This window comes from Rhipicephalus sanguineus, chromosome 11 (genome assembly GCF_013339695.2).
Source record: "Rhipicephalus sanguineus isolate Rsan-2018 chromosome 11, BIME_Rsan_1.4, whole genome shotgun sequence".
Taxonomy (NCBI): domain Eukaryota; kingdom Metazoa; phylum Arthropoda; class Arachnida; order Ixodida; family Ixodidae; genus Rhipicephalus; species Rhipicephalus sanguineus.
Window position 1 is genome coordinate 56,197,731 of NC_051186.1, and position 23,275 is coordinate 56,221,005.

The 23,275-nt window shown below is 44.5% G+C and overlaps 1 protein-coding gene across 2 annotated transcripts; it reads right to left on the bottom strand.

Annotated features, from left to right (window-relative positions):
* Positions 1 to 8,046: 8,046 nt before the first annotated feature.
* On the bottom strand, positions 8,047 to 23,234 carry LOC119374075 (CAAX prenyl protease 2). Of its 2 annotated transcripts, XR_007414434.1 has the most exons (10): positions 23,027 to 23,234; positions 22,555 to 22,660; positions 22,410 to 22,490; positions 21,067 to 21,127; positions 20,873 to 20,931; positions 18,273 to 18,381; positions 16,304 to 16,372; positions 14,860 to 14,922; positions 11,348 to 12,168; positions 8,047 to 11,307 (listed from the first exon to the last, which is right to left on the bottom strand). XR_007414434.1 is itself a non-coding variant. In XM_037644136.2 (9 exons), the coding sequence occupies exons 1-9, from the start codon at positions 23,137 to 23,139 to the stop codon at positions 11,963 to 11,965; spliced, it is 867 nt and encodes a 288-aa protein (XP_037500064.1). In that variant the 5' UTR covers positions 23,140 to 23,234; the 3' UTR covers positions 8,047 to 11,962. The 2 variants fall into 2 exon arrangements, 1 of the variants encoding a protein (XP_037500064.1); XM_037644136.2 differs by having other exon boundaries at positions 8,047 to 12,168.
* Between the last annotated feature and the right edge of the window lie 41 nt (positions 23,235 to 23,275).

Here is a 23,275-nt window from a genome sequence, read left to right on the forward strand (position 1 = left end):
CAGGGGCGTAGCCAGGGGGGGGGGGGTTTCGGGGGTTTCACCCCCCCCCCCCGGAAATATTCAATTTTGCTTGCGTATATATATACACGCGCACACACAAACGCACGCACGAACATACATAAAGTATAGTTGAACCCCCCCGAAAAAAATTTCTGGCTACGCCCCTGACGAGAGATGCAAAAAATCATCACGTGATGACGTCGTCATGACATCGTCGCTTGATGAAAGGTGTGCTGATCACGGAGGCAGCGCTGCGAAACCAGGTGAAGTGCAGAAAGCTTCCCATCATGTCTCCGTTCCTGGAGGCAGTGCAAAACCACTTTGGATGCAGAAAGTTCTCGGAGGGCGGGGGATCAATACATCGACTGAGGAGAAAAAGAAGACGGCTTTTGAGTACTCTTAAGTTTTTTGGTCAGGAGAGATAAATATACAGCAGCAGTAAAAAATTTACTGAATATAAGGTTTCTGGGCAAGTGGGTGAGTCCTCAGTCCAGGGCTCCACTGGCGTTTGCGGTTCGCTGAGTTTGGTCGCTCTAGGAACCTCGAGGCGGTGTCGCCAGCTGCATTTTTGTTGCGGGTTTTCTCACGTATACCAAGCATTCTCGATCTTACGGTAAGAGAGGTGCTTTGGTGTGAAAGGTTAATTTACTAGTATACGAGGAAAGTTGTTTTGGTGACCACAAAGTTCCCTTCCAAGCGGACAAAATCGGTATATTTACAGTACTGACATCTACACCATTAATTTGTCAGTACTAGGACTTTTGCAATACTCTCGTAAACAGTGGGTGGGTAGCACTTTCACGTAGGCTGTGAACTTATGTATCAAATTTGTGCGGCTTAATTGTTCCAGTGAATGGAGTCGACCGTACGAGATATCTGTCTTTGGTGCAGAGGTCCGGATTTATAGCAGTCATGCTTTATTTTTTATTCTTTCAGCTCAATTACGCATTTCTATGCAATGTTCGCGAAAAACCCAAGTGCGCAGGACCTCAATGAAAACTCAGCTTCCCACAGTTACATTTTAATTGCACTGTCAATTGCACTCACGCGGATTTCAAGTCGGTCCGGTAAATGTTGCCGAAAAGCCCCCCCTCTCAACATGGTCCCCGAAAAAGAGAATTCCAGGCTACTCCGCTAAAACCAAACGGACCCTCAGTCAAGAAACTCGAAAGTTTGAAAGAAGGAAGAAGAGAGAGGGGGCTATGAAAAGGAAAGTTAATTGCGCTACTTTCTCCAGGGAAAGTTTTTTCGAACGTCCCTGAGCTTTCCATGCGCACTCGACGCCACGTGTTCTTTTTACCTCTCGTGGTTCGCAACAAAACAATAAAGCGAATGTGTTTGCCTAACGTACTCGGAGCTTCTTCCCTGGGGAACATATGCACCTATATATACCAACACACAGCGAAAAACAATCTCGTAATCGCTTCTTGGGACGCGACCTACGTGTACCTTGAGATATGTAAACGCTATCTACATATAGATTTCTCTCGGCCATTCCGCGAAGGGTCGCTGCTCTCGCCTTCTCTTGTTTTGAAAGCGTAAGCCCTCGCCCCATCCCCCCCCCCCCCACCCCTTCAAAGTGTTTCAGAAAAGAGTAACGACAGCTCGGATGCAGCAGCGATATGATCGGAGGAGATTTACACAATTATACACATCAGCGGGTCGCTTCAAAAGGAAAGGACGCGTTGAGACGTGTGTGCCCGTGGCTTGTATGTGGGATACTGTATGTCCGAACAAAGTGCCGCTCAATTTGGTCAGGGGTGGCTCCAGTTGGGTGCACGGGGGAGCAGCCCCCCCCCCCCCCAATGTGGGAGGGGTGCTGCCCCCCAATTTTTGCCTACCGCCCCACCCCCCAAGCGCAAACATAGTCAAAACACAACGCATATAAGTTCATGTTTAAAAATTAGGTAGGAGCGCACCGAGGACCAGGACAATCCATGGAAGCGGACAGGACAGCGCTTATACTCACAACTGACTCGCTACAAAGGACGCAACGAAAAGCACGAATGCTTTTTCTTTTTTTTGGGTCGTCCTGCTCTGTTATGCATTTGCGAAGTTTCATGCATCTGCTCTATAGGATTTTTCTGACCAATAAAGAATCAGTTGTGAACTAATTTTTAAACATTAACGTCTGCCAACTAGCACGTCTCGCCATATTGCATCTTGTTGCATATAATTTGTCCACTCCCCCCCCCCCCCCCCCCCCCCCCCACAATAAGAAGATCCTGGCGCCACCCCTGCCTTTGGCCTAGTTCGTGAAGAATCCGTAAGGGCGTATACAGTGGCTCGGACAAAGAGAAACACGGGCAGTGCTCGTCCGCGTATTTCGAATTCTTTCTTCTTTATAGTCCCTGTTGTGCGCTGTGCACCTTTGAAGAAACTGCCGCCTCTATTTTAGCTCTTCGAAGCACAATGCACCGGGCTGAAGACGTTACCCATTCGGTGACTAACAAACATAGCTGCCGCCATCCCACGCTTCTGTGCCGTGGGAAAAGCACGATGTCGTCTGAACCCCGTCACCATGTTTACGAGTGTTTGCTCATTCGCTTTCGCAGTCGCGGGAACGTACTTAAGCGAGAAATAGAGATAGGAATTACAGATGAGGTTTTGCAACTAATTAAGCAAGACTCGACGCGCAAGCGCGCACTTTTACTGCGCGGTGTTGTCAGTCCGCGGCTAAGAGGGCATAAATTTCGGCGCGCGGTATATTTCTTTCCCACGCACCTTCGTTTTTACCGGGAAAGAAGCACAGTGATCTATCGAGGGATGGCAGCATCAGTGAGACCGAAAGTCAGGACCGTAGAGCATTATCGCGGGCACCTTGTTTGAGAGATCGATACAGGGGCATTGGTATCGATAAAAATAGAAAATAAAACACACACAGAAATGTCCTTTGGAAGTTGTGATGCGTAAGCGCTGCGTTTTATTGTAGGTATACCGGCCGTCCCTGGAACGTCGTTTTCGGGCGGCATCGATCGGCATGGCATCTTTCATCTTCTCTCAAGCCCAACGACTCTTCTATAAAAAATGAAGGAGGCGCTGCTCTAGCACTTGTCAGCGTCTAGAACGCTGTCCCATAGCATGCGCATCCCGCGACCACTCAAATCCGCGTCCGGGATCAAAATTTCGTACAGTTTGTACTTTCCTGATGTGTACAGTCCTTCCTGTCGGTTTTACATCTTGTCCTGCAAAGGGCTTTTATTCAACGAAGCCTTCATAGAGAGAGTATTATTATCTTGCTACACTCGTTCTACACCGCGAACACAACGCATTCGTGTAGGTGACATATGTTCATATCTTGCAAGTATGGATGCGTAGCGTAGTGGTTTAGGCCAACGCATCCTCTCCACTCCCATTCGGAGCGTGATGGCACTATGCAAACCCAGGCACCGTAGTGAAAACTTATTTTCATTTATTTGTTTGCAGCGGCGATTGTCCTATGTGACAGACGGGCGGACGGACAGTTTTCTCGTTCAGTCGGCATACAAATGCTTACGCATTAAACAGAAAATCCACGCAAAATCTCCTTTGAGGGTTGTATAAGTGGTGCGTATACGCGTATAAGCGTGTAGAGTTTTATTCTATAGGTTTCGGCCTTCTCTATAGAATGCTTTCGGTCGGCATCGACATGGCGTCTTTTCGTCTTTCGAGCGTTCGTCAACGTCTGGATAGCGGCCCCATGAAAAGGCGCATCCCGCGACCACCGAAACACGTACGTGTTTAGCGTCAAATTTTCACGAGGTTGGAATTTTCTTCACGTGTAAGATCATCCACGGCGCATTTACATGTTGTAGGAGCGAGGGCGAATTCGACGAAGCCTTCATAGAATGTGTTCTCCTTTTACGTTCGTTTTGCACCGCGGGCACAAACGCATTCATATGGTTCACATATATTCACTCTGCAGGCGTTAGTCCAGTGGTTATGACACTTGCCATGGAGGAAAAAAAAATAAAAAACATGAGACTTGCTTTCGGGGCGCGGGGAGAGTGGGGGCCTAGGTTTTTTTATACCCACCAACACCAAGAACATTTATTCAGGCGAAAGCCTTAGATGCCTCATCAAACTCGAAAACTGACCGTCGGGGTCAACACAAGTGCTACAAAAAATCACCATGCACTTGATGACGTCAGCATACAACACCATCATGACGTCACAGATTGCCCAAAATTTGTGACGCCACTATATGTCACATACGGTGACGTCAAATGATGACGTCATCAGATGACGCCGTCGCTTTGACAAAGAGGGCTCGATCACGATTCACGGAGGCAGTGCAAAACCAGGTGAGGTGCATAAAGCTTTCGGAGTGGTGAAGGGGGGTATCAGTACATCGACTGAGAAAAGAGAGAGAGAGAGAGAGATGGCTTTCGCCTTCAAGTTGTCTTAGGCGAATGCGTGAGCGACCCCGCGAGTTTGCCTCCTTTGTGTATTCCTATTGGCGATGACCGTCTGACATGACAGATCTAGTGGGGCGGATGGGCAAGTCGGCATAGAAATGCTCGTGTGGCGAGGTACAAAAATTATGACACCAGCGCGCGAGCTGCGCGTCCACTCAGTCTTGCGCCGTTCACCTGAGCAAAAATAAATAATTAAATAAATAAATAAATGAAAATTAAAAGCGGCGTTCGCGTGATATAATATGCCCAGTCAAATAGACACACTGGATGGCCTTCACGTCCCGAGACGTCTTAGGCGAATGCATAATATTAAGGGACCCTGCGAGTTCTTTCTTCATTCAATATGTTCTGTTAATCTTTTCCCTACAATCTAGGTTTGATCTAATAAAGGCCCTAACATTACAGACTTTATAGCAAGAGTTTTTTTTTTTTTTTCTTTCACGGAGTACGTATTACACGGCAAGCAGTATTTCTGGACTTCAGTGCACTCCTCAATACTTCGCAGAGCATGAGCCTTGAAGCCAGTGCTAAATCACTCTGCTATCGGCAGTAGAAGCAGTCTTATAAAAGTGTTTGTTTGTATTGATAACAAAATTCAGCCAGTTCCAAGCCGTGAAAATCGTCGGACAGCGAATTCTGTAAGCACGCGAGTGTAAGCGACTGGCACGACTGGCCAGCGGGATCACGTGGTGTCGTAAATCCGCCGCTAGATTTGAAATACGCGCTCTTACACTTCATCGGGAAAAGTGAGATCACGTGACCTGTGGGCTCCGGCAAGTGATTTGCCGCCGGAGCATCCGGAATTCTGCCAAATGTGTGCTCGCTGTCATCGACATAACCCTCTTACCCGCCAAGGTGCCTTGCCTTCACCAAGGTGCCTTGCGCAGGGTTCCCCTTCAGGGGGGCGAAGGTTCATCGCAGCGCCCCCCCCCCTCCCTATTAAGTCAAGGTATGGGGTAGACATTGCACCCCCCCCCCCTTGCCACCCCCGTGCGCACGCCTATGCTTGCCTTGGTTTGTTACAATTAATGTAAGTCTCAATGTAACTAATGAAAGTGTGAATTTCTTTCCCGGTATTTTGTACCGAAAGTCATCATTTCGTTTTATTTATTTCTTTATTCACACCCCTCTGATCACTTGAGAGAGAGAGAGAGGGTAATACTTTATTAGAGTCCAGTGCAGACACCGAGTTTGCCACATGCCACTCGGCTACTCCCACGTGGGGACTACTACCACTGCTACTACTACTACTACTACTATTACTACTAATACTACTACTGTTAATAATACTACTACTGCTACTACTACTCATACTACTACTGCTACTACTACTCATACTACTACTGCTACTACTACTACTACTTACTACTACTCATACTACTACTACTACTACTACTACTACTACTACTACTACTACTACCACTACTACTACTACTACTACTACTACTACTACTACTACTACTACTACTACTACTACTTCTACTACTATGACGACGACAACAGCGCAAGGTAGACTAAGACAACTTCGCTGTAAAATGGAAAAAAAAAAGAGGCGGTGGACTGGGAAAGAAAGACCACAGGCGTTGCAACTGCCTCAACAATCAGACAACAGCTGCCAATAGTCGAAACGAAACGTGACACATCCAGGCACATAACATCGCTTTTAATGTATAAAAATATATGTACAGACACGAATCACACCATTACATTGTTTTGAAGCAGACCCTGAACCCGACAAATGAGTTTCGCAAGTGAGATGACCAAGTCCCCGTAAGCAGGCGAACAGTTTGTGCACAATTAGTGTGCTAGTGTTAATTGAAACACACTCATACGTTACATCAGGTATCCAGCTTTGCACCTCAACAACAGAAGTGTCTGAACAATCAATGTGTATAAACTTCAACTGCACCAATGAGGTCATTTCCATTGTGTACTACACAGTGGTGCCTTGTAGTGGCAGCGCGATTGTACTACAGCCAGTCACATTAACATTACGTACCTTAAGAACAGGACTGTCTAGAACGGCACATAGTAAACAGGGGACAGACATATATAGGAGATACAAATAAGCACTGACTTCCAACCAACATTTACAGCACTAACAGTACAAAGAACATAGTTTAGAGCATGTGCTCTTTCTTGTCAACAAAGATTGAAAGGATCGGGCTTAAGCATTGATCACCGAGTGTGTCTGTCACGTGAGCTTTGATAATCTCTCTTGTTATCTATTCCCGGCCTCTCTGAAAAACAAAATCAGTTGGAAGTGGGTGCTTGTATCTCCCTTCTATGTATGCTCGTTGCTTGGTTATGCACTGTTCTAGATGTCCCCAGATAACCAAATAGCCCGATTCACCACCTTTGCGAGGAATAGGACACTTTGTACGATTCGTGCATTTGCAAAAAAGGCAGTTAGCCGCAAAGCACAAGAAAAAAGTGTAGTATGATGTACCATCTTATGTTGATTTCCTGACGAACACTTAGTGTGGAAAAGCTTGCTACAACACAAAAATGACTTGCCGGTGCTAGAAATGCCCTTTCGGCGTTCTGTTTCTGCTAGCACACTATATGCGCTGAAAGTAGTAGGATTTGTGCATCGGCTCATCGAGTAAAACTTTTGTGCAGCATAGCTGGATAGTAAAACTGGTCTCAAAAAGCCCCTCACTAGGCTCCAACTTTGGTTAATCAGTGGAAGTTGCAAGGCGCCACTTGGGGAGCTTTCTGTTGAAAGAAATCTTCAAACCGGTTCATTGTTAAACATGTTAGAAATTGAACTATCTGTTGCCATGCCTCATTGCCAAAGTGAAAACTCCATCCGTACGCCTTGTCTAGCATTTGCAAGCGCTGCGTACTTCCGACTTCCGGAGGTGAAGAAGCATATTTATGTCGATGTGACAGGCTCTTTCCTTCTCCTTCTGTGCTTCTCGCTGCACTAGCAGTGGTGGTGTTGCACGCTTCACATTGGATAAAGAACCGAAGTCACATGCCATTGTCGTTGATGTTTCACAGCAGGTCTACATACGAGGCAACATACAAATGCATTTAAAGGGGTATTCAGACGGGGGAGAAATGCTCGGGGGTGACGAGGGGATTGCGGATCATGTGATATCGACGTCACGGATTAGCAAGTGGGCGTGACCCCCCCCGCGCCTCCTCGGGGGAGACGGGGACCTTTTCCCCGAAAGGACAAACGATCCCCCAGGCGGTGGGGGATATAGCGAATTTCGGAGCTCTTGTTTGGCCACATTGTTGCACTTGCTCCTGCAAAGAGCAGCAGCGGGTCTACAGTCTGCCGCTACATGGTCGTCTGCAGTTCGTCGTAAGCAGCTTGTCAAATGGGTGGTGCAAACCACCAGAGTAGTCTAGTAACACTGGTCTCCCCCTCCGTTCGCCTCGTCCGTGTGAGTGGGGGGCATTTGTGGAGACTTCTCCTCGCGAGATGACGTCACTAGGCTCCGCCTTTATCCCCCGAGCATTTCTCCCCCATCTGAATACCCCTTAAAGCACACGCTTTTCACAGTGCTGGAAAACCGCTTTTCCAAATGAACACAACTGTAATATGACTAGCCTTAATAACACATTTCAACTGTAGTCACATTCCCACTAGTACGATCCACGATCTGTGTACGTGTGCTCCTGTTCTGTGTCCGTGTTGCTTGCGCTACCTTTAACGATGATATCGTGCCAATTCTCCCAGTGAGACACCCTTCTGCAGTTAAAGTCCGGGAAAAAGTTCTGCTAAATAATAAAACAGACGCAGTGCATGCAGCTCTAGCTCAGAAGAATTAAATCATCAGTTTACGGATTAAGGAAGTCCTTGATAGAAATATGGCATTTCTTTTGCACCTCTCGCAGAAACAGACCCTTTTCGAGTACTTGGATGGCCTTGTGGCAGCCAACATTGCCAAACTCATTGGCATACCTGTTCAGCACATCCAGTGCAGCACAGTTTGCCACATATTAGGCAGGAACGTTACGATGCGGGATTCTAATACACAGGTATCTGTAGATTTCTTGTTGGTACTCGACGCCAGAAATTTCACACACAGGAAAATGTTTAAGTGAGGAACATATAAGCGGGGTTCTACCATATATGTGCACTGGCATCTGGCAACGCTATCGTGTCCATCTCGTAAATTTTGCACCAGGAAATCCAGCCACTGAGCTCAGACATTAATATTAATCTTGCACATTTGTACAGGTACCTGTGTCAAAGGCAATAACTGTAACTCGAGCCTCAGCATCAGCACTTAACATTTCTTTAGAGTAAAGTTATGACTTCCTCGACAGTGCAGTTTCAATGTCCATTGTGCTAAAACAACCTCGGCGAAGGACGCACACTCCACAAGCTCATCCCGAGCAACAACACAACGGCTTATTAAATATTCAGAAGTACACAATGTATAAGTTATCACACACCGTTTCACACTTCGCAAACAACATCTACACACATGTACTTAAAGAACAGACTGCAACATCATGCAATGTCAAAGCGCCACGCATTTTGAATTGCTATTAAATATGATGAATTATTCATGCAGCATTAATGATCAAAATATTTCACGGAAGGGTAAAAAAAATAAACTGGGCTTCCGCGAGCGTACTTCACAGTTTATTTCCATTTCGACAACACTAGGTTCTCACGGCAGGTTTTTCTAGAAATGTATAAAATCTCTGTTAGTACGCTACGAGAGCTGCTGTTCTTTACAAATATGGCGCCTGAAATATGGCTTAATTTCCAAAAAAAAAATAGATTCTATTGAGCACTAACAAAAGGTAAGAGCTGCAGAAAACTAGTTGAATATGTCGGAGTTTACGCATTTTTAACACACAACAGAGGACATTTCAGCGTCATTCCTTCGTGCCAATAAGGCACGTTTAGTGCACTTACTACTGTGCTCTGTCCAGCGTTTGGTTGGCAGCAGGAACAAGCCTAAAACCACGTTATACTGGGCTGCCAAAGCAATCACAGCTATCAAAAACAAGTTCCAACAATGAGTGTTTCTTTTCTACTCTCGCATCTCATACTGAACTTCACCACAACACTGGTGACATATTCAACAATTATGTGTGCACCTTCTAAGCTTCTTTTTTTGTGTACTCAGTCAACAGATCAACGACAAAACAATGAGCCGTTAACGTGGTTTTTGAGCACGTGTAAGCCAAAAATACGTTAACCAACAGTGTCTTCATGCGTACACACAAGCTGATAACAAACGTCCGTGAATCAGCACACTGCAACAAAGCGAGCAGTCAATGTAGACAACAGCAGAGAATGTGGTTAATGCCCATAAAATGAACTTATTTATGTGTTTACCCATTACAAGTGTATATATATATATATGTGTGTGTGTTTGAAACAATGTAACAAATGTAGGTTACGTCTTACAGTAGTCACACCGTCAAGAGATATGTGACAAAGAAAGCAGAAGACGAAACTGCTGCATGGTACGAGTAATGTAACTCCATAGCAAACAGTGAATTGTAGAGCTTGTAAACTGCGTTTGCTTTCTGAAGCCATGAAGCAGTTGATGTGTCACAGTCGTCCGTCACACTCTTAGTTTCTGACGTCTTTCTGGTTTTGTCTCGCACGGAGGTCTGTGACGTCATGTGACATGCGTCACCAAACTACAATGAATGACGTCGCTAGACAATGCCTTCCCCATTGCACTTGTTGCCCTTGAAACCTTCATGCCAAAACCACAACCGTGTTAGTGCGCTGAAGCAACACCACCTAGAACAAGTTAAGGCCACAGCAGTGCCTGAAGTAGGCGACCCTACGACATCAAGTACAGGTGATCGAAGAAAAGCGTCAATGCTTGGACAAGCGTAACAAACGCGTTTGTGTGCTGTCGTGAATGTTCTGCTATCACCATGTCTTGTCAAATGCAGCAAGCGGCAGCTTTTTATGAGACAGCATTAAACAGCCCATGCCACAGAAAGTGCGGTGTCAGCACTGGTGGCTTCCGCAAGCGACAAATCCTGATGGATGCAATGAATAGAAATCATGGTTTGAGCTACAATCGAACCCTGGTGTTCTGAGTGGCAGTCAGGTGTTCCTATCACGAAGACAGGCCAGTGCTTGAAACTGCTTTGGAAAAAGACGCTATACAGGCGGCATGTGTGGTGAAGAGTCACGTTAACAGATGTAATATTGCGTGGCAAAAGCGTAGAACTGCGTTAGGCGTCACACCATGTGAAATGTGCAACGACCGTGTGATCTAAAGCTGCCCACCTATTACAAAATGCTTGGCAATAATTCATCAGCCACAGTATGCTACGTACAGACACGTCGTGGGTGCTTTGCTATTTTGCAGTATGACGAACAAAGGTGTAGTGGGTAATTCGTAACCATACTTGCAGTAGGCGCCCTTGGAGAGTTTACAACAGCAAATGTGACACACACGGATGTTCTTTTCGTCACGGCACAGTTGAGGTATTGACTGAGAAGAGAGGCGTCGCAAGCGAATAAGAAGGTGACGCAAACTAGGTGTTGCATTCCACTCTTAACTGTTACGCTGAAGTATCTTCTCATATTGTAGAATGCTGTGTACACTTGAACGTGCCTGCAGTCACTATGATGCCAACAATGTAGTAGTACTAAAGAAAATTATAAAGAGATTTCACTTTGTGGACACAGCTTACGCACAAGCGTATGGGTGCTATTCCCTTTTCATGCATTGCACATAGAATGTTTTAGAAATGCTTTGACTGCAAGTGCTGCAGTCCTTCAGTATAGCACACTCTTCAGGAGTCTCCTGAATGCACCTAGTTTGCACGTCTTGATAATCTTGTTCAGCTCACACCTGATGCATTCAAGTGTTGTCTCTCATCTCACATAATCTCGTTGATTTCACAACTGGGCATCTACGCTTGCGTGTAGGATGGTAAAAGCGCCTGCGCCATGTTGAACCTACATAGTGGGTATGAACCATTTTATCGCAGCTTTTAACATAATCTCACCGATTTCACAGACAGGGCATGTATGCATGCACGTAAATACTTATCTTCCCCGAATGAGCAAATGAACCTGCGGATACCACTGCTGAATCTAAGAAAGCTTGATACTTTGAAAAACTGCCCCAAAAAGTATAAGCAATAAATATGTTGTGTTGCATGTGTATAAATAGCTGTGCAACAATGACCCTTGCGAAATGTAACCTACAGAAAACGGAAATGGGATTGTCGGCCATACTCTTCCACTGCAATTTGAGCACCTTTTTTTTTGATGAAGTCTTCACAGAAAGTTTGTTCGCATCAAGAAACGCAAATATCATGAATACGCTTCCTGAAGCAAAGTTGCTGCAACTGCAAATCCATGTAGAGTTCCTCTAGCACGGCACTGAATCTCTGGCACATGATGGCGGCAGTTCTGCAGCCTTCACAGTTCTAGGTGGTGTTGCTTGGAGCAAAGCTCAGAAGGCAAGTGAATTCCTGTCCCCTTTTTTTCGGTGACAAATGGCTGAAATGATGGTTCACAAATGAGTGCAGGGCAGGAAGGAGACCTTGACAAGAAAGTGAACACCTCTTGATCCGAACGCAATGCTTGGCTCGTTAGCAAGCGCGCGTCATAAGGACTGGTAGTACAACTCATTTGAGTAGATCTGTGGCCGGGTCATGGGTTCCAACAGTGACGCCCAAGACAGAAGCCCGAGCAAGAACGCCAGCAGAAGCAGGGTGAGTCGTGGCTGCTTGTAGCCGAACACCTCGGAGACGTCGGGGAACCCCATGTGGTTGCAGAAGGCGTGGGCCACAAACGGCGCCACAAAGTGACCTGCGAATGAGGACACGATTTCAGCACGAAGTGAATCTGTTGCCAAAGAACTTCCTCGATGAAAAAAAAGTCACAGTTTTGTCGCAAGGGCAAAGTAATGAATGCGATAGCAACAAATTGCAATGTTATACAAAGTAAGACTAGCAGCTAAATCCTTCCGGATTTCACCTTGCGTAACTCTACAAAATGTTGGCATAAGAGAATACAGCCGCTCCAATGAGAGAAGTGGTTTTTGTGCCGTCTGACGCATCAACGCGAAGCGGTGAGTGTACAGCATGTACAAGGGTAGGAGCCGTCTACTGATCTTTGTCGAGATAACACGCGTGACTAGGGTTACCAACCGTCCCAGATTTTGCGGGACTGTCCCGACTTTTCATACAGCGTCCCGAGTTCCCCACTGCCCCTGTAGGGACCGCTGAATGTCCCGGAATTGTTCCAGACCGTAAGTTTAGAGAATTTTCATGTGATCCAGCGCACACCCAACAACCGCGTGTCACGCTACGGAACACGAAGTTCGCACCAATTGCACGCACGAAGCAATGCTGTGGTGGCTAGCGGTGGCTGCGAGAGGAGTTAGACAGTTTAGCTGAACTTCCGCGTGCAGTGCGACAACTTTTACGAGTGTATTCTCCAGCGAGAGGAAGTGTTGCGAGCTGTACATAGCCAGCTCAACTACCACTTCAAGAGGCCGCAACAACAAATAAACAATGCTTATGCCTGGAGGAAAAGTGATATCGCTGGCTTCCTACGTTAGTGTAACCTCCCTGTCCCGACTTCCTTCATTGAAGAGTTGGTAACCCTATGCGTGACTGTGCCCTTCTGATGAAATTTTGCAATTTTTGCCCAAGCAACGCAGCCCCCTCACCCTCCCCATCGGCACCCCTTCACGCTCCTTTGCCTGATCAAGACAGCCAGGTGCATTTCATCGCTGCCTGAGCCACCCTCATCTGCACCCTTCACAAGCTTCGCTCGCACATAGAATATACGACGTGCCCATGATGTTACTGATTTGGACTTTATATGGAACATGACCGCAACGGCAAGAATGTGCCTCGAGTGCCCATATAATTGCTATCGCAATAAAAGAAGCAAGGATGACATTACGATTATTACCCTTTCTGAGAATGAAGTCAGGAATCACGAAGGGAAGGAGAGGGTACTGCAGCAACACCACATGTGTGTGACGAAATGAAAGAAAAATTTGTAGGCGACGAAGTGCAGTGGCAAATTAATTCTAACTGGACCAGGTGTGTGCATGAGACTGGCAGATCTGCAATTGCTGTATATTGCTCAAGAGGTGTTGTTTGTCACAATTAAACTACATGTGGCGAGTATGTGGTGGTCAAATACTTGGTAGCACAAGACATGTCTGTAATGCAGCTGACAGAAGGCCGAAGCTTCAGGCTGAGCAGGAACTACAATGAGCGATGTCATTCAGATGTGACTAGTCTCGTCCTAGCTGCCCACTCACCAAGGAGAAAAATACTGACAACGCCCATGCATCTAAATGCTGTCTTGTCTTGTTTATTTGGTTGTATGTATTACTGTTTTTCGCTGGGAAACAGCTCCATGTAAAAGTCTAGCATTGCATTCTCTTAGTTGTACAAAGTTAAAGGAGCCCCACCACAGTGGTCTAGTGGTTATGGTGCTTGAATGCTGACCCGAAGGTCGCGGGATCGAATCCCGGCCGCGGCAGGTGCATTTTTGATAGAGGCGAAAATGCTTGAGGCTGGTGTACTTAGATTTAGGTGCACGTTAAAAGAACCCCAGGTGGTCAAAAATTCCAGAGCCCTCCACTACAATGTCCCTCATAATCATATTGTGGTTTTGGGACGTTAAACCCCAGCAATTACTATTAAAGGATGCTCCCTGAGAATAATATAGCAATTATTGCGAGTGTGTTGTCACTTTCAGGAACAATGCTAATCTATTGTTATTGGCAAGAGTCAAAGAAGTAGGGTTTTGTGGAGTAATTTTCGATAACTTTGGAACTCTTCAGTTTTTGTCATACTACCACCACCACCGTCCCTGCTTCTAATGTTAACCCTTTTTTCACATCCAAAGCAACGCCGAAGTTGACATTCCTTCTTAATGGGACACACAAGACACTGTAATTATAGTTACTTGTAGTGCTTTCCAGGAATTGAAGGTTTGTATTGCAATTACGGAGTCAGCAGCTACCTAAAAAGCAAGGAAACAAAACTTTTGCATTTAAAAGTTCTTTGATGACAGTGACTTTTCTTCCTTTTGCAGCTCGAGTTACAAGTCAGCTGGAACGTTTTTCCAGGTCTATTTTTGTTTTTGTTTTTTACTTAAAATTGGATTCAGTTGTACAGTCAGTACAATAATGGTTTTGATTTCATCTGTGCAAGGTCTTTTGATAAAGCTTAGGTACTCACATTTAGCACAAGTAAGCAAAGGATTGAAATACGAAACTGATGCACAGTGATAGCAGGCCTTGCCATCTTTCACCCAACATCTCAAATTTTACTCTGACATGGAAGTTGGGAATAAAATAGTGGCATTTTTACGGATGTTACGGCATCCATGTAAGGCGTTAATACTGCGTATGCATCGACAGCATGGTTATGCCAGTTTTCCCTCTAGGCAATCATAAGAAACTATATACCTCACGCCATCGATTCTCCGAAAAATCTAACTGTACCACTAGTACAAGAAATGAGTACCAACCTGTCCTGAGAAATAGATAGACGGAGTAGGCACCAAAGATTGTTGTATAAGCAAACTGGAACACTGCAAAAAATGAAAACAATAAATAAGTAACACACCAGCATAGCTTCCAATTATGCAATGTGCAGTTGAAATGCATCCACAAGCAAAGGTTAGTAATTTCGGGATCACAGTGCACCACGCAATGCTGTGGAGCTCAGATCAACTAGTGACCACAGTTATCATCATCATTCCAAGCCTGTTTCTACGTCCACTGCAGGACGAAGGCCTCTTCCAACGACCTCCAAATTTAGCCCATCTTGCATGAGCCGATTCCGTTTTATCCCAGTGAACTTCTTAATTTTGTCGCTCCATCTGACTCGCTGCCGTCCTTGGCTTTTCTTTTCCCCTGGTATCCATTCCGTTGCTCCAACTGACCACCGTTTGCCCATCCTATGCATTAAGTGGCTAGCCCAGGTCCATTTGTTTCACTTAAAGGGGCCCCGCAACACTTTTCCAAGTAATCGTCGAATGAATTCATTAAAAGAGCTCATTGCCTCACGAATCAACTGCCGCAAAAATTTTTAGAATCCATCAATTACGAGTGGAGTTACAGGGATTTGTCGCATGCTTCAAGCGCTTTCTCCCTCCTTTCATAGTGGTGAGCGCGCTGAAAGCTACGCAGGGAGGAGTGTGACAAAGGGGCAAGAAGATGCGTTCCTTCATCAGCGCACATCACGACCTTGAGCACTTTTTCTTTTTTTCCTTCGAATACGCAGCTTACTTTCAGTGCGATCGTGAGCCGCACACAGGCACATGGTGGCATCCCATGGCCACCGCGGTAGCGACGCAGCTCACGATGCTCAATGCAGCCAATGGCCGTGGACTTTGGGTTTATGGCATCATTTGTCGAGAGAAGAGGAAGCGATTTCTAGCTGACTTCGAGAATTAGTTGTAAATTTCAGGCCGCGTGCTGCGCTATAATGTTTGGCTCACGTGTCCTCAGGAGCCTCGACTACCGTTCGGCAGTATTTTCTGACCATGCTGAAAGAGTGTTGCAGGGCCCCTTTAATATCAATCAATATATCAGCTACCCTTGTTTGTTGTCCGACCCATTCTGCTGTCTTCCAACCTCCCGATGTTATGCCTACCATTACCCATTCCACTGCATGTTGCATGGTGCCCAACTTCTTTCTTGAGTTTCCTTGTTATCCTTCAAGTTTTCAACCCATGTGTAAAGCTGGTAATATGCGACGAACATATGTAATTTGTTTTAGGGACTACCGCAGATCGCCTGTCATGATTTGGAAATGCAATGACCAAAATTAGGACTCTGCAAATGATGAACATGGACTTCACCGCCTTTTGGCTTCCAGCAAAATAAAATTGTCACAGTGCCGTAAGCGTGAAAAATCTAGCCACGGTGCTAGTAACGGACTTCCCAGGTGGTAAGGATGCCACTCACCAGACTGCATGATGGCCATTTTTACATTGCTTGTCCTAGAGAGTCTCTCAGTGAGATGATGGAAGTGAGCTGAAATGTGAGATCAGGCACATTCAGTTACATCATTATTTTTACAGTCCTGGGCAGTAACTAGTCACCAGTAATGTGTTACCAGTAAGCGGTTACTTTTTCAGGTAACTCCTAACTGTGAGTAGTTATTTTTCCTTTGTGTCACTAGTAATTGTAACACTGCTACCTTTTACACAGTAATGGCAACATTAGATTTTTACAACAGTAATGGCAACATTATTAAGGGGAGATTGGGTCTTAAAAAATGGTTTTTTAAGGTTGGGTGAATGGCATGAAATTTAATACACTTATTCAGCTTTTTCTGCAGATTGAAAATCTCTAAGTAGATTTTTAATCTAGCTGCATTAGAACAAAAGATATGCAATTTTCTAACACCTATTTAAGCATATTTCTTACGGGGATTTTTTGGCAACTTACTTGTCAAACACAGAACACAAAGTATGTGGCAAGATTGCCAGGAAGCTGGTCTAGCCGGTGATGCTATTTATTTTCTTATAATATTGTTCAACAAAATTATAGTTCTCGCTTATCAGAAATAGTATGCAGCAAAAAAATTTTACTCACATTTACGTCTATTTATTTTGCATTCAAAGTTTGTTGAAAGACAATCAGATTAGCAATCACGGCTAAACTGGCTCTCTGGCAGCCTGTACACATACTCTGTTTCTGTGTTTGACAAAGCAAAGTTGCCGAAAATTCCATAAGGAATATGCTTTTAGAGATTGCACATCTTTTGTATAATGCAGCTACCAAAATATCTAATTAGCGATTTGGAATCTGCAGAAAAAATTGGATACGTTTGTTAAATTTCGTTCAGTTCACACAGCTAATAAAAGAAATAAAAAAAAAGACCCGCATCTCCCCTTAAGACAAATGTGGATGTGTTTAACAAATAATGGCAGTTTATAGGCTAAAGAAAAATAGAAAAAGAAAGCAGAGAGCCGGATAAAGCTGACACGTGTATTTATCGCAGAAAGGTGGCGATATCTCATTGTCCTGAATCTAACCTGAAATAAGACATACTGTTTTTGCCTGTGACATTTTAGTTGCTGTTCTTATAGTAACAAAAGATTAGCTAAATTACTTGATCAACAGCAACTGTAATAGGTCGCTTTGGAAAACTTGTAAATTTTTGTAAATTTAACCATGTGCAGATTCAATGGAATCATTCGGATGTCCTGACCCTTGCCCTGCTTGAAGTTTGCATTAGCAGCACCAACATACAGTGCATGACAAACTCGTGAAGTGCTTCTTCCAATCTAGTTGTTGTTACTTCATTAGAACACTCACTGGGATGCGAATACATTTTTAACTGTTACTGACCTTAAGCGCCCATGTGGTCACCGTCATCATTCGCCATCCTGGTCAAACCCCTTCCCTACTTGACAAATGCCTATGTCTACACCTGTATCCACATGACTGCACAGCACAAAATGAATATGGACACAACACAGACGCCATGTTGTGTCCTCTATTCTGTCCTTGTTCAATTTGCGCTGTGTAGTAGTGTTCATATTGAATCGCCTACTCGCCCAAGCTTATCAAGTCTACACCTGACTGTAAATGGGTTACTTCCGTGCTTCCGTGATGAGAAATTGCTGCACAGAAAATGTCCCTGGAGCCAACCTTTCGACAAGAGGAGTCGTCTCCAGGGCAAGGACAAGTCCCCTTGTTGAAAGGTTCGCTCCAGCAACATTTTCTGTGCAACGATTTCTCCAGACTTCAAGCCTCCATGATTTCCTGAACTTCTGCATTGTTTGGTTTTCTTCTTCAGACAACTCTTAACTGTAACGATGTTACTTTGTGTTCGTAATGTGCCCATGACTGTTGTCGTGTATGTGAATCAAACTAATGCCTCCAGGTGGGGAACCCACGGCTCCACTGTCAGAGAGAGACTCACCAACGCCAAAGAACAGCGGACAGATAACAACGGCAGCTCGGTGGCCCAGGCAAGGCACCAGTATGGGAAGCATACAGGCACGAAACGTGAACTCTTCGGACAATGGTGCCTGAAACAGAATGCAGGAAATAGAAAACGTATGCGGCAAAGCTTGCACACACTGTACATTAACATTTTTGCAGTTGCAGGAAAAATACGTGCCAAACAGTACAGACTGAACACTTATACATAGACAGATAACTACACAGACCTCCAATATGAAAGCCCAGCATGAGCTGGCATCACGAAGGCTCAGAAATGTGATAAGCTAGGGTTGCAAAGCTGCAACTTGCATTTTACACCAGCCAATTTATCTGGTGAGCAGATTGCACCTGAAACGCCTAAGCAAGCTCCATAACAAATTGTGAGTATTTGCTTGTGCCAATGTGTGAGAAAGCCTGGCATTACTGAACAGGCTTTCTATGTTCATGCCGCAATCTTGTGTTTCCATGAGTACAGGGTTGTGCAAAGAGTCCAACGTGCAATTATAACTGGTTGCTAGTGATGCACCTTTTTTTTCACAGTGCTTTGCTACTGTACTATGATGTTCAACAGCTACTTTCTAGGCTTCTGCAAATATTCGAACAGCTCGAATATTTGAACAAATATTACAGTATTCGAATTCGCTTCGAAACGAATTTAAATTATTCTAAATTTCAAGTATTCGAAATGAACAAATAGACATATATAAACCGCATGTAACCCCCTGTAAAGGTGGTTTCACTGCAGTACAAGGGTGCTATACTGTGAATACACCTTTCCAGAGAAAATCCGCACTGCCACGAAGCCCCACTTCAATGTTAAATGATCGAAGTATCCTCACATCGATTCATCATTTTTTAAGTTTAAAAGTTCGTTATACCGGTTCATATGCTCTAAGTAAATTTTAAAATGTAACATATTTTAGAGGTCATCACTTGCATTCTACCGAAAGTCAAATCCTGCTACTATTCAGAGTTGCTTCCACTTCCCTTGGAACCAAAAAAGAATGACATCTGCACATGCCCTGTTTGAATTTTAAAAAATTATTGTACAGATTAGTTGGGTGATGACAAATATGCTCATTTTTCTTTATAATATGTGATATATACTATTCGAATTCAAAATTATTTGACCAAATCAATATTCGCCTCAAACCTAAAGTTTACTATTTGCAAAAGCCTACTACTTTCTTTTTCCAAGGCTGACTTGGCATTTATGTTACATTGAAACAGCAACGACCTAGACAGGCTATTGGTTCTATCGTCCTGCATTACTTGCACATGTTTCAACAGAAGCTGTCTTGAAACTGAGTTCTCATATTGGAAATTCTATGCTTTGAACATTTAGTATGTGACGAAAATGTACTGATTCAGTGTTGGCCAGCAACAGTACGCCAAGATTGCCGTTTTTATGAAGGAGATGAATGTTACATGTCCAAATGTGAAATACAGCTACAACGGAAATTCACAAAAGTATTCCAGACTGTAGACTTCACCATGGGTGGGTCGATGCCCGGGAATGACAAATTTGTCATCCGCAAAGACTGTTTTAGATAAATCCGCCCAATATGTGTTTTATTTGTAGATTCGTTCTGCACTCTAATGGACGACAATTTCTCCATTTATGAACACTCCTTCACCTTGCAGGCTTCTGAAGAATCGATATGCTGTGTTAATTGAAACGTACACAACAATGACTATGATTATCGCTGTGTGACAACAGCAAACATGCAAAAAATGTCTTTGGAAATGTTGTGAAGGTTACTGACATATTTCTCACTTTTTGTTGTTTCTTGCATCAAGTAAAGGTCCCAGATCTCTAAACCCCATAAAGATACCGGCAAACCCCAGAACGCTTTAGATATTTTACCGTAGCAGCTTTTCTATAGCGAGTTTCAGTTTCGTTTTCAAGAAGGGTACTGTGTTGCGATGTCGTGACGTAGAAGGTGGATAGAAGCAGGACATCACAATGTCTTGGCACTTGCCCTGGCTCAGTCGATCACCTTCTGTGCCACATTCTCATTATAAGGACTGGTGTAGTGGTGCATGAGACAACCAAGCACATGTCATAACGTCATAAAGCACAATGCTGGCATGTGATCACCTTCTGGGTCACGACAGTGCCGACAAAGTCAACCCTCCAGGAAAACAAAACCAAAACTGTCTGTTTCTGTCACAAGGTTTGAAAAGTAAAGAACAGCATGCTAGTAGTACTCCTTGAAGAGTGCTGTTCTGTGCTTTCCTTGTTGCTATGTTTTACACTCTAAAAGAAAGGGCATATTTAGGGCATCTTTCTGTTTCACAATGATAACTGTGACCCATGTTGCGTGCCTTTGCTTGAATTATCACAGCATGTCCTCTATGTTCAGGTTATGAGCGACGTGCGCACTGTCATCATGACACCGCATTCATAATATGAAAGTGATGAGTGCCGAGTTTTCAAGAAAAGAAATGCAAGCAAGCCTGATGATGATTATAGTTGTGGGACAAAAAGACTCATGTTGATGACAACTCAAAGTTTCTTCTGATCAATAAATCCTGTTCTGTCACTGCAAAGGCCGTGTTCATGCATCAACTCACCACAATATGGTTCCTAAGCCAAATGAGGTTCCTCAGATTCAAGTACCAGTAGCGTGGCTCTGAAAGATTGAATGGAATGCATAGCACAGAATTAAAACGAAATCAATAGCAACGTCCCATCTCTTATGCATGTGTAGAAGTTCAAGCTGACATTTCTGACAAATGAAAATGCCTACTAGGCGTAGGCTACTTGCCCATGTAAAGGCTCCAGACTCCGTCAAAGTAGTGTAGTACAAGGGGGCCCGCAAAAAGCACCTGCATTACGGTCACAAAGTTACAAGTCTGTCAGTGACTTTGCAAAACAAACACCATACCACAAACAATGTAATCAATAAGCCACAGGATCTTAAGTGACCACAGATACCATATGAGAGGAATTATCCCCGACTTGATCATGCATAGAACACAGTGCTGTTTTTCCACAGTTTATGAGCAAAAATACAACTGCCATTTTCAGCACAAATTACACACAAACAGTGTAGCCCTGCACACAAGCAGTGTAGCTTCGGCAGTAGGCGGATGACATCAAGCCTCGAGCGCTGCACCCTGTTTGAGCATCGTAATCATTGGTCTTGCTCTTATCACATTGGTGTATCACGGCTAAAAGCACAGTCTGATTTAAACATGCCATCATCCCGGTGCTGCACTGATTTGCTACTCCCTTTCCAGAAGTTCTATTATTATAGCTTGCTTCATCAAGTACCATGTCTTGCCCCCACTGCTTGGGCTTTCCCTTTGTACAAGGCATCACCTGAAAGTAACCCATCCACACTGTCGCACAACAACCTGCTCTGCATCTTCCTTTTACCAATCACTGACTCACTAGGAAGGCCTACCACGTCCCACCGCCAAAATCACTTCCTCAACATTTGCTGAAGAACTGAATATCGATGCTACTCATTGACATATGTGGCCAATAATTAGGAAATTTCATATTTCCAATGTCGACCTTCTATGTAATACCTCCCACAAGTGGCCTTTAAGGAAATAAAAGTGTACTGAAGTGAGGATGCCTTATTTTTACCGCTGTGTAATTCTTTTTTTCTTTTAAAGAGATTTGTTTCATCTCGCTAAAATTGATCAACACAAAGGCTTTTTTTTAGTCTACTGTTGAAGAATCTACCACAAACAAGTAAAATTTTTATCTTGTGTAGCCTGTTTTTTGTTTAGAAGTTCAGGGGTAAATGAAAGCTTGAAGTGATGAAAAATTCTTGGGACTTGGAGTGTTGCTGGAGCCAACATTTCGAGAAGCGAACTTGTCTTCTTCAAGGCTGCAAGGCTGCAGCCTTGACGCCTTGAAGACATGTGCACTTGTCAAAGCGTTGACTCCAGCAACACTCCAAGTCCCAAGGATTTTTCATTTCGTTTTCTTTTTTTTGTGTGTCCGTTTTTTTTAGTGATGTACTTCCTATGCAGTGTACATTGCTGTCGTTCAAAGGGGGTAGTCGCCTAGCTTTCGCGTCTGCTACTTTCTTTCATTGTTCGATGAAAGGTAAATAGAGCAGTGAATTGAAAAAAAAATGTAACTGAAAGTTACCATGGTGAGAGCCAACGGCAGGACGATGGCTTGTAGCAGCCCAGCAAAGCGAAGACCCATCACAGCAGGCACGCTGGCATTCTGTGAAACACAATTTAGAGAACATGCGTCATTAATATTATCTACACTCGCGCAGTCTACGCACCTTCTTGAAATGACCGAGATCAGCGCCGAAAACTACGAAGAGAGGGGATATGCAAATTATGGCGAATACGCTGATGAACCTCTTCTTTATGGTGGCCGGGTGATCCCTGCAAAGTTTTGGCAGAAAAGAATGCTTGAACTCGCGTCTGTATTGAACACATTTGAAACACGCGGGAAGGCCAGCGGAACGCGATCGCACCTGGCGAATCGCTACGCAACAATGATTCCGGGTCATTTCCTAGGCGTTTGTTGACCTTACCCCCAGAAAAGCCGGGTCCCATCTCTTCAGCGCTACATGCGTTCCAAGAATGAAAGTGCGGGTCTAGTCAACGCGAAATTCGCGTTAAGTTTCTACTATCATCGGTAATAAGAGGCTGTCGACCTTACGATACTTAAAAGGTGAAGCGATCAAGTGACAAGCCGGGACCGATCTTCTGTTTGACTCCGACAAGTGAAACCAAGGCATCGCCTACCTGTTTTCCCTCGTCCTCCAAATGTACAGGCTTCCCACGTACGTGAGCGCCAGCATAAACGACCATAGTATGGCGCTGACGCAACTGCTTCCCGTATTCTCGGCAGAAACCATAATGTCATCATCGAAGCACAAGCCGAATCTACTCGCTTGAGTGACAGTCTATAGGAGAGGAAGCGGCCATACTGGATTTTCTATGCACTACTTGCACTGTACTACTTGGATGCCATCTAGTCTCAAGCGCCGTACT

Bases quoted from the DNA above. Each gene is read 5' to 3' on its own strand.
- LOC119374075 (XM_037644136.2), bottom strand. From the start codon at position 23,139: ATGGTTTCTGCCGAGAATACGGGAAGCAGTTGCGTCAGCGCCATACTA. The intron at 22,661-23,026 runs GTAGGCGATGCC...AAAACTTTGCAG, and splicing joins TGGAGGACGAGGGAAAACAG to GGATCACCCGGCCACCATAA. The intron at 20,932-21,066 runs GCAAGTAGCCTA...TCAATCTTTCAG, and splicing joins AGTCTGGAGCCTTTACATGG to AGCCACGCTACTGGTACTTG.